Source organism: Mustela nigripes, chromosome 2 (assembly GCF_022355385.1).
Source record: "Mustela nigripes isolate SB6536 chromosome 2, MUSNIG.SB6536, whole genome shotgun sequence".
In the NCBI taxonomy this organism is placed as follows: Eukaryota; Metazoa; Chordata; class Mammalia; order Carnivora; family Mustelidae; genus Mustela; species Mustela nigripes.
This window is the reverse complement of record NC_081558.1, coordinates 134,650,904-134,666,704: the sequence shown is the minus strand read 5'-3', so window position 1 is coordinate 134,666,704 and position 15,801 is coordinate 134,650,904. Positions and strand designations below refer to the sequence as shown.

Below are 15,801 nucleotides of genomic sequence, written 5' to 3'. Positions count from 1 at the left end.
ACTTAATTTATCTGGGATCAAAGGGTAACCTGAATATATTAGATTTCTCTAGGAAAAAAAAAAAATTCCAATGGAAAAAAATTAAAAGGCGATAAATTCTAGCTCAGTAGAAGTCCAAGCTGCCTAATAGTTTAAGACAGCTTGAGGACATTCTGTCAGAGCTACTCAATGCTGGCCAAGGTATTCAAGTAAGTGACTCTAAAGGTCCCTTTACAAAAGCCAAATCACTTTTAAAATTCTGTATTCCTTTGTCTGGGCTTTCAGAAAGTAGAAAAAGGAGGACTGTGAATACGTACAGAGCACCTATCCCATGCTTAGCTCTGAACTATCATCATCCTTCCAACAAAACATAGAATTATTCACCCCATTTTACTGATGAGGAAACTGAGGTTCTTAGAGGTTAAGTAATGGGCCCAGAGAAAGAAGTGAGGATTCAGAACCTAAGTCTGACTGACTCCAAGCCCCCTGATCTGATCACAGTAGAACATGTCCCTTCCGTACCTAGCCAGGGCTTGGCTCCCTGTCTGCAGAGGAGGACAGGCAGGGAACAGAAACGGCCTGCTGAAGGAGAAGGGGGGCCTTTCCCTACCGGACTTTTAGTAATTCCAGAAGTGACCAATAGGTGGCAGTACATACACGTAACTGTGACGGTGTCTGCTTTAAATGGGTAGATTTTCTTTTTCTGGCCCCTGTAATTGTCAATCATTTTCTGTGAGTCATCTGAGTAATTTATACAAAGCATCCCTACCCACTGGAATAAAAAAAGATACTAATGTCAACTATCAGACGAGTTGCTCTTTGCATTTCTGTCTGTGACAGTAATAACGCCGCCAGAGCAATCCAGTGTTGGCTTCCTAACCCTGGCTTGGACAAGTCTCCTTATGGTCCCTTGCTGCTAAGGGGTCTCCTAGGCTGACACACAGACTGGGACAACTGGGGAGGTTTGAAAAATTACTTTTTTAGGGACACCTGGGTAGCTCGGTCGTTAAGCGTCTGCCTTTGGCTCAGGTCATGATCCCGGAGTCCTGGGATCAAGCCCCAGATAGGGCTCCCTGCTCCTCGCGAAGAGGACTTCTCCCTCTCCCACTCCCCCTATGTTCCCTCTCTTTCTGTCTCACTCTCTGTCAATGAAATGAATAAATAAAATCTTTAAAAGAAAAAAAGAAAAATTACGTCGTTAAAAAGTCTTCAGACAAAAACAGCATTTTGAAATGTGTTTAATTTCAAAAAAAGGTTAGGACAGAGAGTTATATCCGTGGTCCACCTCGTGTGGCGCAGACACACAGCCGGGTGACTCTCTGTGGCCACCTCTCCAGCACCTCGTGCTCCAGGTGCTCTGCTGGGTTCCAAGATTGTGCCTCTCTGACTGAGTTCGGGGTTTCCTTAGGTTTCTCTAGGGTGAACCTGTGGTGTGTTTTTTTAATGACATAAATGAGCTTTCTTGGTTGGCTTTTGGCAACTTGCTCAAAGCATATCTTTACCTCAGACAACCCCATTCTATCTATTTGCGGGGGGGGGGGGGGAAGCAGTCTTTCTTCAGAGAGCTCTGCTCTAGTGAGCTTCTTTGAATTGTCCCTGTGGGACAGGACATGAGATGACCGCATGCTGAGGACCCCATTCATCTTTATCAACAGGAATGTAAACTCAGTGACTCCACACGTGTTTATTATGTACCAGCCATGTGTTTGGTGTTGTGCCAGGGGCTATTCTATGTGGCCTGAAATTATCTTTGCTTTAACATGAAATTGGTGTGGGAAAAAAATGATATTAGCAAAAGTTAGCATTTTATCTTTTATCAACTTATGAACTCATTAAGTTATCATCGTTGTCCTTTAGTTATCATGGGTAATTTGGGACTGACATTGGTTACCCTCTTCTCCTTGAGAACAACACCTGAGATTGCTTTCCATTAGCAAAGCCAGACAGTTGTAACGTGCGCTCCCAGATAACAAACAACTTGAGCAGAACGGCTGTCCTGCTTGCTTCCATCCAGGCTACAGAGTGGGATGAACCTGCAGATATGTTTCGTCAATGACAGTGGCAGTGATAAGGACAGCGATGCTGATGACAGTAAGACGGAAACCAGCCTGGACACCCCCTTGTCTCCCATGGTGAGTCCAAAGCCACCAAAGCTCTGTGTGTGTGTGCCTTCCTGGTCATTTAGCTTCTTTTTTCTCATTCGTCAGGAAAAAACAAAACATGGCAGAGATGAAAAAAGAAATGTCTCGTGCCATTTCTTGACACAGCATGCTCTTAAAATTTGACAATGAAGAATCAAAGCTGTGATACAAGGACACATAAACTCTGCTAAAGTTAGCAACTACTTTCATATTGAACCATGAGAAAGCTCACCTATGCTCTATGTCCTTCTCCATGGGGCTGAGAAATATTAAGTGCAGGCCAGCAGTGAGTCCCCACTGAAAGGTAGGGGCGGGACTCATTCTGAAAGGTAGGGGCGGGGTCCGGGTGAGGATGGGAGCCCTAGCACACAGGGATGTTCCTCAGTGAAACCAGTAAGATGATGTGTGTAAAACATTCCCGGCTCATTCCTTGTGTACATATTGCAAAGGATGGCTTAATGATCCCGGGAGCTTATTGCTGGAATCCTTTACTCTCTGTGACGGCTTTATCATCTTTCTTACCAAAGAACAACCAGCAGGAAACCGTGTTAGTCCATGACTGCAGGGCAACGTCAGAATTTCACTGGATACCTGAAATCCTGTCCACTCAGAGAACAACATGCTGCCTTAGCTCTGGGTTAAATATTTTGCCGTGTCTGATCCCTTCAGGAAATTTTGAGACCTAGAACCAAAGGGACATCTCGAGTTTGTCATAAGCAGATTCTCCCTATTGTTATGTGGCTCTGCTAAAATCAGAGTCTGTTCTTGGCACTGAAGAAATAAATCCTCTGCTTTAATGTTACTTGAGATTCGTATAGACCAAGTCAAGTAGCGAGTCATGTTGATGGAGGACAGTCTCTCAGCCACTCTGGGCAGGACCAGGGACTGGGGTAGCCCATCTCCAAAGATGGCGCCTGACACAGAAAGCTCAGGGCTGCTCTTTTTCCCTTCACAGAGCAAACAGAGTTCTTCCTATTCTGATAGAGACACTACGGAAGAAGAATCTGAATCCCTGGATGACATGGATTTCCTCACAAGGCAAAAGAAATTGCAAGCCGAAGCCAAAATGGCCCTCGCCATGGCCAAACCAATGGCCAAAATGCAAGTAGAAGTGGAAAAACAGAACAGGAAAAAGTCTCCCGTCGCTGATCTCGTAAGCAGGAGACACTGAAATGCCAGCAAGTGTTTGGTGGCTAAAATGGTTGACGCGGTCCCAGTTCTTTCCCAGAGTTATGCAAACTTGGGTTTCTACAAGGCAGTTTGTAAAAAGTACTATCATTGAGAAATATTTAAGTTCGTTTCTTGTTCCTTCCTACTGAAAGATTCATAAGCAACAGATTACACAAAAGTAAACTGTTCTGGATTCACATCCATATTCAAAGGATAGATTCAATATCTATTCATTCATAGATAACCTGGATTCAAATATCTGCTATATTTCTTAGAGGTGTTATTAGCTGTCAGGGGAATATTTTAATGTCATTAAAACAGTACTGGTTTAGAACCTACTGGTTGTGGCAAACTCACTATGGCCATGGCTGTCATTCCCACCTTTCAGTGAAGACAGTGTGGCATAATGGATAAGGGCTCTGGGCTTTGAAGGTCACCTCTGCCATTAACTTGCTGTGGGACTCCGGGCAAGGTACTGAAGTCTCAGTTTTGTTGTCTATAAAATGGGAATAGTTACACCAGTGTGAGAGCATGGTTGTGAGAATTCTGTGAACAAAGCATTTAAAGCACACAGCACAGTGCTTATAACATGGTGCAGATGGATAGAGAGCTGATATTATTTTTATCCATGCCATTGGTATTCCCGGAGCTCCCTCGTCATTCATTTGTGGACATGATCACAGACTCGCAGTTGTCATGGCCTGTGTTCAAGACCAGTCTGATAGCTTTTGATTAGTGTCGCATTTTGACGCCAGACGGGTTTTGGACAACATGGTGTGTGGGGCTGGGGTGGGGAACTCACACTGGGAAATGCTCTGGAGCACAGGCCCCGAATGGAAGTGGATGAGAGCAGATCTGTCAGGAGAAAAGTGGGTCTTGTTCTGAGTGCCGTGGCTGCTCAGGTCACACCTCCATTTCTTCCTTCTGTATCTTCAGCTGCCACACATGCCTCATATAAGCGAATGCCTGATGAAAAGAAGTTTAAAGCCCACCGACCTGCGGGACATGACTCTCGGGCAGCTACAAGTGATAGTCAATGATCTCCATTCCCAGATAGAAAGTAAGTGTGCAGGGTGCTTGAAAATGGGGAGTCAGATGTGAAATATCGTGGGATAGTACTACCTCCTTGATTCACTTCCTTTGTCCCTTCCCTTGGGTTCCTCCTGCGTGCCACAAGAGAAGGAAGAGGATCACAAGGCTCTGTTTTTGTTTTTTTACCGTAAAGTGTTCAGAAATTTCAAGAATTATTCAAGGTTCACAGAGGTGAGAAGTCCTCTTGATTCATCTCAAACCCCCAGCGCCGAGCACGATGTGTGTATTTGGCTCGCAGCATCGGTTTCTGGACTCCCATTTGGTAGTTACATGTCATTAATTATGCAATTACACCCTCAACTGTACTTGTGTATCTGTTCGTTTTGGGTCATCAAATCAGATTCAGCTTATTTTGTGGGACTCCAGGTGGGGAAAATTTGTATGACTGATGTGTGACAATCACAGGTTGACAAATTATGGGCCTTCCCTCCCGCCCCCGGAATAAAGAAGGGCCTCCAACAGAAGTGGGCCGAGTAGATGGCACATGAGAGGTGCTCATTTAGGTGTCTGGTTACGCAGAGAAGGGCAGCTGGTTGCTCAGCCCAATGAAAGAAAGAACATAGAACATACCTACTTGGGCAGTGTGGTTAGTCCAGCTGAACCCATGTGCCCTCCAACCTTTGGAACATAAGATTCTATAAAATCCTGTGAACTTAAGATTGAAAACCACCTAAGAGACCAACCAAATGCATTCACCAACTAACTATAAAGAAGCACTTAAGAGCCAACCAAGAAATGTGTACACGGACTGAATGTTTTAATAAGATTTATTGATGGGGCACCTGAGTTGCTCAGTTAAGCGTCCGACTTTGGATTTTGGCTCCATGCATGGAGTCTGCTTGAGATTCTCTCTTTTCCCTCTCCACTCCCCCCAACTTGCATGCTCTCTCCTGGAAAAAACAACAAAAAAAAACTATTTATTTGTTTAGGTATGATGAAAGTATTGTGGTATGTTAACTTAAAAAAGAGAGCCCTGGCTTTAAAGATACATACTGAAACATTAACAGATGAAATGATATCATGTCTGAAATTTGCTTTAAAATAACCTAGAAAGAGAAGGGGGGGATAGATGTGTCGAGATGGGCCATGAGCTGATCGTTTCTGAAGCTGGTTGGATGCATGGGGATTCATTGAATCAACATCTTTGCTTTTGTATCAGTTTGAAAATTTCCAGACCAAAAAGTGAAAAACTTCACGTGGGGAAAAAATTTCCATGCACTATGTGGGCCCTCTACTGAGTGCTAGTATAAAAAGCAACTGTACTGGAATTAAGAAAAAAAAAAATTAAACTATCCTAAAAACATACTGAAAAAATAGAATTGGACATATTCAGAGTTAATTTAATATGTTCAGTATTGTTTTAAAATCAAGGGAAAGTGTTTGACATTCTAATTAAGAAACCATAGATTCACAGAGTTGTTGTTTTTTTAAATTCTACTACATTTTAATTTTAGTTGAGAGTAAATTACTAGGACTGTAATTCTTTCAAGGACTGAAAAGGCTTTCTGATATTTTACCACTGAAACGTCTTCCTTAGACTTCTAAATACTAAAATTATCATCCAGCTTTTTTCAGTAGTAGATGAATTTAGACCTCGTTGTATGATTTTTTTTTCCCCTCCCTTTTTAAAATTGGAAGCTAATCTGAACTAAAGGCAGATCAATGCATCATTTGAAGTCAGGATTTCTTTTTTGTTTTTTTTTAAGATTTTATTCATTTATTTGACAGAGATCACAAGTAGGCAGAGAGAGGGAGGAAGCAGGCTCCCTGCCGAGCAGAGAGCCCAATGTGGGGCTCGATCCCAGGACCCTGAGATCATGACCTGAGCCAAAGGCAGAGGCTTAATCCACTGAGCCATCCAGGCGCCCCAAATTCAGGATTTCTAAAAGCACTTCCAAGGAGAACAGAGTGGAAGACCTCCTTCCTTTCCTTTGTTTCTGGGCCTAGAGCTCTTGCTGCTAAATGAACGCTATGGTGCATGTGTCCTTGCGTCCAGAACTAAAAGCTTCAGTCTAAGGGTAAAAAATAAGAGAGCCCCTTGCTTGTTCCTATTTTTCAGGAACAGGAGCCAAATTCACCCAGTGCACTGACTTCAGGAGGATTAGAAATGTTTCTATCTACATATATTTTATTCCCAGTATAAATCCTAAGGAATCTTCTCCTCGGTACTCATTCAGAGATTTCAAGGTCTTACTCATCTGGCTTTCGTTTTTCTTGAGATAGGACTTAGATACTGAGAACAGCCTTCACTGTTATTTTAGCGATTTTCCTAACAGCTAACAATTTCTTTTCCCACTTTAATGTGACTGTCACTGGAAGTACTACCTACTTCACCCCTTTTCTTCCAACACTTCTGTAATTATGCCAACTAGTCATGTTCTCAAACCGAGGACTTCTCCTGGGCTGTGAAAGGCTAACGTAAGAATTCTAAATCTTAGCCAGAGTAACTTGTGCAATGGTCCATATAGCAGCTAACTTGGATGCGATCGTATCCGTTTGTAAATGCCCCTTTTCTTCGCTCCAGGCTTGAATGAAGAGTTGGTCCAGCTGCTCCTCATCCGAGACGAGCTGCACACGGAGCAAGACGCCATGCTGGTGGACATCGAGGACTTGACCAGGTCAGTGAGGCTCTCCCTTGCCAAAGAAGGAAAGAAGCCCAGGGTGGTCTGAGTTGAAGAATTAAGGCTCTAGAGAACGCCTTCCCCTTACTTCCATGAGTAACTCACCTCACCTCTGCTGGGGTCAGCTGTCTGGATGGAGAGGAAGTGGCTAAAACTCCTTTCCAAAGGCACTGCTTAAACACACACACACACACATACACACACACAACACACACACACAAATGCATTGCTTTTTCACAACCGTCCTCCCAGTACATTAGGATTTCACCACCTCCCCCCGTCCCCAAAATCAGGTCAGCAGTTCTGGACCAGGACAACTTTCTCCTGGAGGACTGTCCTCCTGGGCAGCCAGCCGGAAGCCATTCCACGCTGGCCTACATCCAGCACACAAGCAGCCGTGCAGTGGGTGCCGTAGGGTGTCATTTGGTGCTCTGTGAGCCAGATCTCACCCGCACCTGCCGTGTCCAGAAGGCAGGGACCCTGGCATCTTTCCACAGCACCAGTGCTACCAGATTGTTCTCACTGTGGGGGACACTCCAGGACTTGAGTCTCCAGCAGGGTCTGACTCCAAGCACCTCCTAAACAGAAGTAAAGAATGTTGCCTCCCCCAAATCAGGAGACGGAAACGAGGCTAAGGCCAGTCAAGATCTGGCATTTCTTAGCAGTTCTCTTTGTAGGAAAGCCTATACCCATTAGTATATAAAGTCTGGGAAATATGGTGAGCATGCGTATGAACTCATATATACTTTGCTACCTTTTCTGAAACAGTACATGTGAAGTCTTTAAACCAAGAGGCAATAACTACTATTAATCCCAGAAATGGGATTCAGAGAGTAGAAGGCTCCCCAAGGAGAGAAAGAACACCGCTTCTCACAGTAACCTAAGGAATTAACCACATGATCTAGAACCACCCGAGAGAAGCTTTGAAAACACATGTAGGGAAAATGCGCTTAGCACCTACCACAGGACCTCTTCTCAAGGTGTAACACTAGATAAATTATTTTTCTAAATTCAGTGTTATAAAAATAGTTTGGGTAGCAAAACAAATGCTACAGAACTATGTTTAGGCTTTTTTTCTTTAAAAAAAAAAAAAGAGAGAGAGAGTGAGAGCTATGGGTAGTGGTCTGTGTTGCGTGCTTTGGGTACTATAGTGCCTCACCCCTAACAAAAAACAAAAAGCCAGAAGGCCTCATACCTTCTTAGTATATTCGCCTGTATCTAAAATATCACAGTAACACTCACATAATATTACCACCTTCCACCCATGTCTCCAGGCACTGCCCCAACAACTACAAGACACATCCTTTTTTTTTTTTTTTTTTTTTTAGTCAAAGAGATTTGTGTATAGGTATTAAGATGATGTGAAATCTAAGACCAAAACCTGCATCTTCGAAAAAATAGGTGAACTCTTTTGTAAATTCCGTGACTTGCCTGCAACAGCAAAGACCTTTTCTCAAAGCAGCACTGGCATTCCTCAACACCGGTGGGGACACTGGTGAGAGGCTCCCCTCTCCTCTCAGAGTGTTAAGCTGGTACTTCGGTTTGGTGTGATCATGGGAAACAGGGCAGGCAGAACCACGGGATGAAAAGGAAGGGAGTTACTAACTTAATGGTGTTAGAGGACGCCTTTAAAGCGGAGGAAGTGGGGAGAAGTTCCTGTGTCCATTCCTGGCTGCAAACTGTCACTTTGCTCCTGGAGGGATCTGAGGGTCTGTAAATATAGCAAAGTCAGAATTTTGCAGCCAGATCCCAGAAGGCAGAGGCAATAGGCTAGGAAGTTCTGTTCACCTGGGTCCTTTACCTGTCCAGTAGAGAGTGAGACATTCTGCCCTTCCAGGTGTCAATGCGGATGAGTGGTTCTCGATTTCGGCTGCACATTGAAATCACCTGGGGGTCTATAAACTGCGGATACCTGGGTCCCACCCTCAAAGATCCCGATTTAATCATTCTGTGGGGTGGCCTGGGTATTTGGATTTTTTTTTTTAACTCTCCACGTGATTCCACAGCAGAGCCGAATTTGAGATGCACTAGCTTCGGTAACACCTCTTTAGAAAAGTGCACCCTGACACCCCCGCCCCAGCTCCCAAGACTGGGGTAGGACCCTCTCCGTATTCCTGGCCACATGGCATCCCTTCCACGTGGAGCCTGATCATATTGTGTTACATCGTCTGCTCGTTCTCCTTACTCACTGCACTCAAACCCTTCTTCCCTTTAAAGCAGAGGCCAGGCCGTTTTCATTATCCCCTGTGTCCCCAGAGCCTAGGACAGGGCTGGCCAGGCATGGGTCCTAAAGGAGTTCTTGTGAGGTTTGAGTCAAACAAATGCTAATAAGGACTTTCATATAAATAGTTGATGAGAACCTTTTAGTTTGTGCATACACACACATGTGCACTCACGTGTATTTTTTAACTGCTGTAGAAACTATCATTTAATTAGCTATAGTGGAATCTTAGCTCAGTGAGCATCAAAATATTTCTTGAGCTGAATTTAAGTGAGGCCTGTAAACTACTTGATGAAAGTGATCGAAGCTGTTTTACACACATAATCAGGGCCATGACAGGGTCCGCCGAAGGGCATATATTTTTAGGAGTAAAAGGCTGATCTTTTTTTCTTGAGTTCCTTTATTATTAAATGAATATCACCAATTATTTGTGGGCTGTTGAATGTGGCAAGGACACTGTTGTCACTTCCCTACTTCTGAAAGCATTTGTGGTTTGCCTCCCCTATACCCAGATAGGAGACATTCTGCACAAAACCAGTGAGTTAAACTTGACATCATTGACTACCCAAATCTAGGCAACATACAAAAACTGCCCCTGAGCCTTTGATAACAGCTGAAAACCACAGCCTTAGATGTTTTCTCTTGCCAAATTTTTAAATTCCTAAAATTGTCCCTCAAAACATTTGTCTTTTGCAGACGTCAAACACTACCACTCTGGGAAAATGTTTAATTAGCGCACATTCAAGTGATGTCAGCAGCTTTCCCATTCTTCCCCCTCCATCTCCACTGGCCAGCTGCTGGGTTGGTTGAATGTGGGGCTCATGGGCCGCAATAGGGCTCGATGACTAAAAAGACTCACCCCAGCCAGCCACTTACCCTCACACTGCCATGATGATGGCTTTAGAATTAATGTGGGGCAGGGAGGGAGTATGCAAACATGGAAAATCTTGACATCTATAGAAACCCACAGTTTGTTAGGAAGACATTAGCTTTCATAAGGGGGGAACTGACTTTGGTTTTATTGGCTTTAACTTCTAATATATATGTATATATATATCGTATATATATACTTTTTATATATATATAATGGTTCTATTGGCTTTAACTTCTGTCAAGAGCCTTTTGAATGCTTATGTTTGTGTCTGCGTGCGTGTGTTTAGATAAAATAGTCACACGGTTCCCCTCTATGACAACACCTGGTTTGGACTTTGTGCCTAGCACTTATATACTACCGGCTCTCTCCTTATTTGCTATTGGTTCCTTTTTTTGTCCCTCTCCACTGGAATATATGTGCCATGAAACCAAAGAGCTCAGTGTCTGCTCACCACCAAATTCACAGCACCAGGCACAGTACCTGGGACAGAGAAACATATTCATTCATTCATTCTATTTTCCCAGATACTTACCTCCTTTTTTAAAAACACAGTGCTTCTTCTTCTCAAAAATAATGATATCTACCATTCGCAGGTTAATCTAGTAACTTAATAAAAGGAATCGTACAGAGAATATACAAATTAAAGGGGGCAAAATCTGTTGAATTAAGTACTGTTACTTAATTCTCTTGCTTCCACTGTGAGTAACTCTGGGGCTCAGTTTGGGGGAGTGTTGTAACTGTGCATTAGAAAGCAGTTTGGAGCATTCATCTTAGCACTAAATAATCGTATGATTCCTTTTACAGACATGCGGAAAGTCAGCAGAAGCACATGGCAGAGAAAATGCCTGCCAAGTGAAAGAAGCCATCCGACTGGAAGACAAGCTAGAATTTCTTTTGCTTCTGTGGTTGTAAAAATGCTGTTGCTAAAGGTGGCGCAGAAACAAACGAATATCAGTGTTAGTCATTGATAATGTCTGAAGCTTAACGTCCAGTGATTGGCCTTTGCTTCTTAATTTATTTTAATTTTTTTACTGTGCCACTAAATATCAGGCATTTTAATAAAATATTGTTACAAAAAATGTACAGTACTGACACCATCACAAGTCATGGTTCTCAAAGAGGGTAGTTTTAACTTTATTATTTTTGTTTGTTTGTTTAGAGATTTTAAGTTGGAGCAATATTTTACCACTGACTACTTTCATTCTTCACTGTAGTTTTAAAGAAGAACTGTAAATGACGGTGCTATCTATAAAGTCAGAAAATACATGCCTGCCTCGTAGTGAAGTTGTAGCTCTCTGTAATAAGTACATTTTAATCAGTTTTCAACATTTTGTGAATGTTGACTACCTGAAGTTCATTTTTAGATGTGCTATTAACATTCTGTTGGATTCAGAGGGTTCCTTGAAAGTTTTATGTATAAATATGTAAAATAAAAATTAAAACTTTGTTTCATAGGATATGTCTTTTTGCTCACTAGCCAGCCCGACACGGGCTATATTCCTAACCTCTTCGCACTTCCTCAAACAAACTCCCCATCGTGAAGCTTTAGTCAGTGAAAAAAATAAAGTGCTCCAGAGGAAAGCAAAGCAGAGAATTGCCAAGAAGATTGGGAAGGGTGTCGGAGTGTGTGTGTGTGTGTGTGTGAGAGAGAGAGAGAGAGTGTGTGTATGGGAGAGTGTGTGTGTGAAAGAGAGAGGGTGTGTGTATGTGAGAGTGTGTGAGTGTGTGTATAAGACAGTGTGTGTATGTGAGAGAGTATGTGTGACACTGGGTGTGTGTATGAGTGAGAGTGTGTGTGTGTGTGTGTGTGTGATCCAAAGAAGAAAACCTGAGCAACATCAGAACTAGCACTCTATCAGTGCTCAGTTACCAATCTGGAATGTTGGTGCTTTACCATCTACAAGCTCCTAGTCTTGTTAGAGCCTGTTAGCGCATCAAAACTCCATTTTCCAAATTTGCCACATGAACAAGTGATGCTTTGTGTTTACTCTTTTCCTGAGGCCAGTTGTTGCCATGTTTCAGATTTTAACCACTTCTATTTGGTCTCACAAAGAAAAATGCCAAGTCTAAAGTATATAAAGAAAACAGATTTTCCTCAATAAGTAGAGTTTCAAAATTGATTTAATTAGGTAATGTCCATGCAGGTATTAGAAGATCATAAACTAAAGCAGAGATGTGCAATCAACATTCTAGAACCACCCACAGACCACCTGGTTTCATTATTAGGTCCATGATGTAATCTGATGACAGTTTGTTATATTTTATTTTATTTTATTTTTAGTTTCAGGTGAAGAATTTATTTATGTAAGTGATTCATCACTTACATCACATAACATGAGGATAGAAGTCTAGACAGCTGTCTACCTGTCCCTTTCTTTAAAATACCCAGATAGATATTTTAAATAAGAGTTGCCAATCTTCAGTCTTCTATGTAACAAAATAGGTAATCTAAAATTGTAACACTAATCATTTTTTATGGGCCTTATTAAAGTTATTTTTATATAGAATGGAAAAATACTGCAGCCCTTAAATATATTTTGGCTTTTGTGAGTTGGCTTTTGACCAGGATAGGTTGCTAACAAGTGAGTGAAGGGTGGGCCCCAAAGAGGGGTCCTCTAACTGAGCTTCTAGTCCTGCACCAGCTGTCAGTCATCTCCCGGAGTGACCTCAGCCAGAGACCAGGCCCAGCTGCCAGACCTTGGCTGTGTAGCTGAGTGAGAATATTTGTCAGTAAGCCAGTGGCTTTCAACTTCAGATGCCCAGTGGAAGCACCTGGGGAACCATAGAAACCACAGACACTGATTTAATTGGTTCGGAGTGTGGCCTGAACACTATCCTCATATTGAGAACCACCGCCTTAGATGTTCTTTTTTAGCTTTTCTGTAACCATTTTTCTAAAATATCTATGTTTTTGTCTAATTAAAACGTATTCCTACTAATTTGAAACTTTTGGAGAGAGCCGACCCAGAAGAGTGCCACAAAAACCTGGGCCACATCAGCGCAGTAGTGTGACCTAAATCTCCTGGGTCATTCACAGCCTCAAGTTGTGACGTTAAAGCTCAGCCCACCAAGAGAAAGGAGGCTAGTTTTTAAAATCCTCACCAGAATTGCCAATTCCAATAAAAATTAAGAAATGAGTTTTTTCTTTGTCTCCCACAAGGCTCTCTCTGGCTGGAAATGTGTTCTGAAGGAACCCATGGCCTCTCAGTTCTTCAGTTGTTGGAAGCCCATCATCATGGCCAGAGAGCTCCTAGCTGGAGAAGGACAAAAGTGCGCTGACACATACAAGGGCACCCGGAAACACCTCCGGGGGCAAAGCAGTTCTTCCCACTCCCCTGAGACCCTGAGAGAAGATTCTACCCGGTGTACTTCTCTGTCCTCATAGAGGTGTCACCAAGTGACTCACCTCCAGGGGATTCTTTCAAGATTGAATCTTTCCAGTCCTTCCATTTAGGCTTTTCAGCAAGCACTGGGATTATTCCCAACAGGATTCTGACCTGCTCTAGGTTCCCCTTCTGTTCATAAATTAGGACCCTTACTAGTTAACCAGGCTTTGTTAGAGTGCTCGGTTGCCTGACCTCAGAAAGAGGGAATAAGGCCACCTCTCTTCCTGATTTTAGGAGTGGGCAGTCCAGGTAAGTGCACACCGGCTCTGGGGCCAGAGGGATTAGGCACAAATGCTCACTCTGTCATCTTCCCAGTGACCCTGAGCAAGTTATGAAGCTCTGTTTTCTCTTGTTTTATCACCTGTAAATAAGATCTCTTGGCATTATTCTAAAGCTTAAAGAAAATAAAGTCCGTGAAAGCACCTGGCACCCAGTAGATCCTCAGTAAGTAATTATTGAAAGAATGATCACGGTTTGGATGGAAGAAGAATTCTGTATTTTACCAGGTTCTGAGATTTATAACACTCTTGTAGGGACTTTTTCTTGTTTGTTAATCATTAACTTACAAGACAGATATTTAAATAGTTAAAAACTCCAATATTCAAGACCTCCTCCAAATGTCAATGTTAAAACTTTTCTCAGTGCTTACACAACAGATACACATGTATAGGTTTTGTGCTTCAGTTTGTTTATACAGCGGTGGAATCACATAGAACAGTGCTTTGCAACCTGCTTTGTCCATGGACATCCTTCCAGGTCAGGATCTACAGATCTAAGCCATTCTTTTTAATAGCTGTATAGTAATCCCCAGTATGGTGGAAAATACCTTCTTTAGCCATTCCCTTAAATGATAGACATTAAGATCTTTCTAGATTTCTGCCACTAAAAACAGTGATGAAATAAGCATGGATGTACTCACATCTACTTGTGCTTTCATTCTGCGATCACCTCATTATTCTTTACCTGTCCCTTGATACCGTGTTTAAATACATCAGAGTACAAAGAGCTAATTAAGGTAGAAAAGACCAGGTGAGGCCAATGTAGGGAAGTTCAGTTCCTTACAACAAAAGTTTCGGACAATTTCTGACAAACAACTCATTTTCATCTGTCATCATTTCATGGTTTGGTTTTTTTTAAGATTTTTTATTTATTTGAAAGAGAGACAGAATGAGAGAGAGTGAGCATGAGAGGGGACAGGTGAGAGAGAGAAAAAGACTCCCTGCCTAGCAGGGAGCTGGATGCAGGACTCGACCCTGGGACTCCAGGATCATGACCTGAGCCCAAGGCAGCTGCTTAACCAACTGAGCCACCCAGGCGCCCATCATTTCATCTTTAAAGAGCATGCGTGTCACTTCTTTGACGCAACTGTTTCTGTGTGTGTGTGTGTGTGTGTATTATACAGCCTCCAAAGACCCTCATTTGCTTCCTGAATTCAGCTTTGTCTCCATTTCCTGTTTGAGGGTAGAAGCAAACCTCAACTACTCCAATAACGCTAGCCCCCAGCACAGAACCAAGTAGGGAGGTTTCCTTAGAAGAGAAAGTCTCTGATCATCAGGATCCACCCTTTTGATGCTGGCATTAACTGGTGGCACTCTACTCTGCCTGATGTCTGATGCCTCTCCTCTTAGCTGAGGGATGAGCCCCCTAGCCTGGCTTTTACACAGGTTTAATCTCACTGTTCTCCAGCCTACTCCCCTGCTTCCTGGTTGACTCCTTCTTAAGTTCTTTACCTTTCCAAACTTTTCATCTGTCATCCAATGATTTCCCTTCCACAGAATACGTCCTCTCTGCTGTCTCTGATAAATAGCCCTATGGCAGATATAGCCTGTCATCTGCCAAAATGTATGCCTTCTCATCATGCTCATAGTCAGAGGGTTTTTCCTGACAAGCAGCTGAACAGACAGGGACTGCATTCCCACTCATCATCCCCTTGCATTGAGATGTGATTCATGATTGATTTTCACCAATGGGATGTTAGTGGGTGTGAGGTGTCTTCATGTCTTCATTCCAGCCAAGGTTTTTAAGGGGTCTGCATTCTTCAGGCACTCTCTTTCTCCTTATACCAGCTGCAATCACATGACCTAGAGGGTGGCAGAGCCACAATGTAGAAGGAGTCTGCGTCCCTGAGTTCACTGCATGAGCACAGCTACCTGCTGTTTATAGGATTTGCCTCAGACAGTTACAGGACGGAGAAATGAACTCTGATTATGCATTGAACTCTGATTCACTGCATTGAATCTCCTTGTTACAATCTCCTGCTGTTTATAGGATTTGCCTCAGACAGTTACAGGACGGAGAAATGAACTCTGATTATGCA

At 42.8% G+C, this 15,801-nt stretch overlaps 1 protein-coding gene and 1 long non-coding RNA gene across 6 annotated transcripts in view; one reads left to right on the top strand and one right to left on the bottom strand.

Annotated features, from left to right (window-relative positions):
- SCHIP1 (schwannomin interacting protein 1) overlaps nt 1–11,552 on the top strand; it is a 126,902-nt gene extending 115,350 nt beyond the window's left edge. For all 5 annotated transcript variants that reach the window (XM_059391651.1, XM_059391653.1, XM_059391652.1 and 2 more), the window contains 5 exons: nt 1,994–2,111; nt 3,076–3,273; nt 4,227–4,350; nt 6,907–7,000; nt 10,903–11,552. In XM_059391651.1, the coding sequence (XP_059247634.1) occupies nt 1,994–2,111; nt 3,076–3,273; nt 4,227–4,350; nt 6,907–7,000; nt 10,903–10,954 (586 nt within the window). In that variant the 3' untranslated portion in view covers nt 10,955–11,552. The remainder of the gene's footprint in view (nt 1–1,993; nt 2,112–3,075; nt 3,274–4,226; nt 4,351–6,906; nt 7,001–10,902) is intronic.
- Nucleotides 1–15,801, bottom strand: part of LOC132012092 (uncharacterized) — a 99,950-nt gene that overhangs the window by 4,819 nt on the left and 79,330 nt on the right. The window lies entirely within an intron of this gene.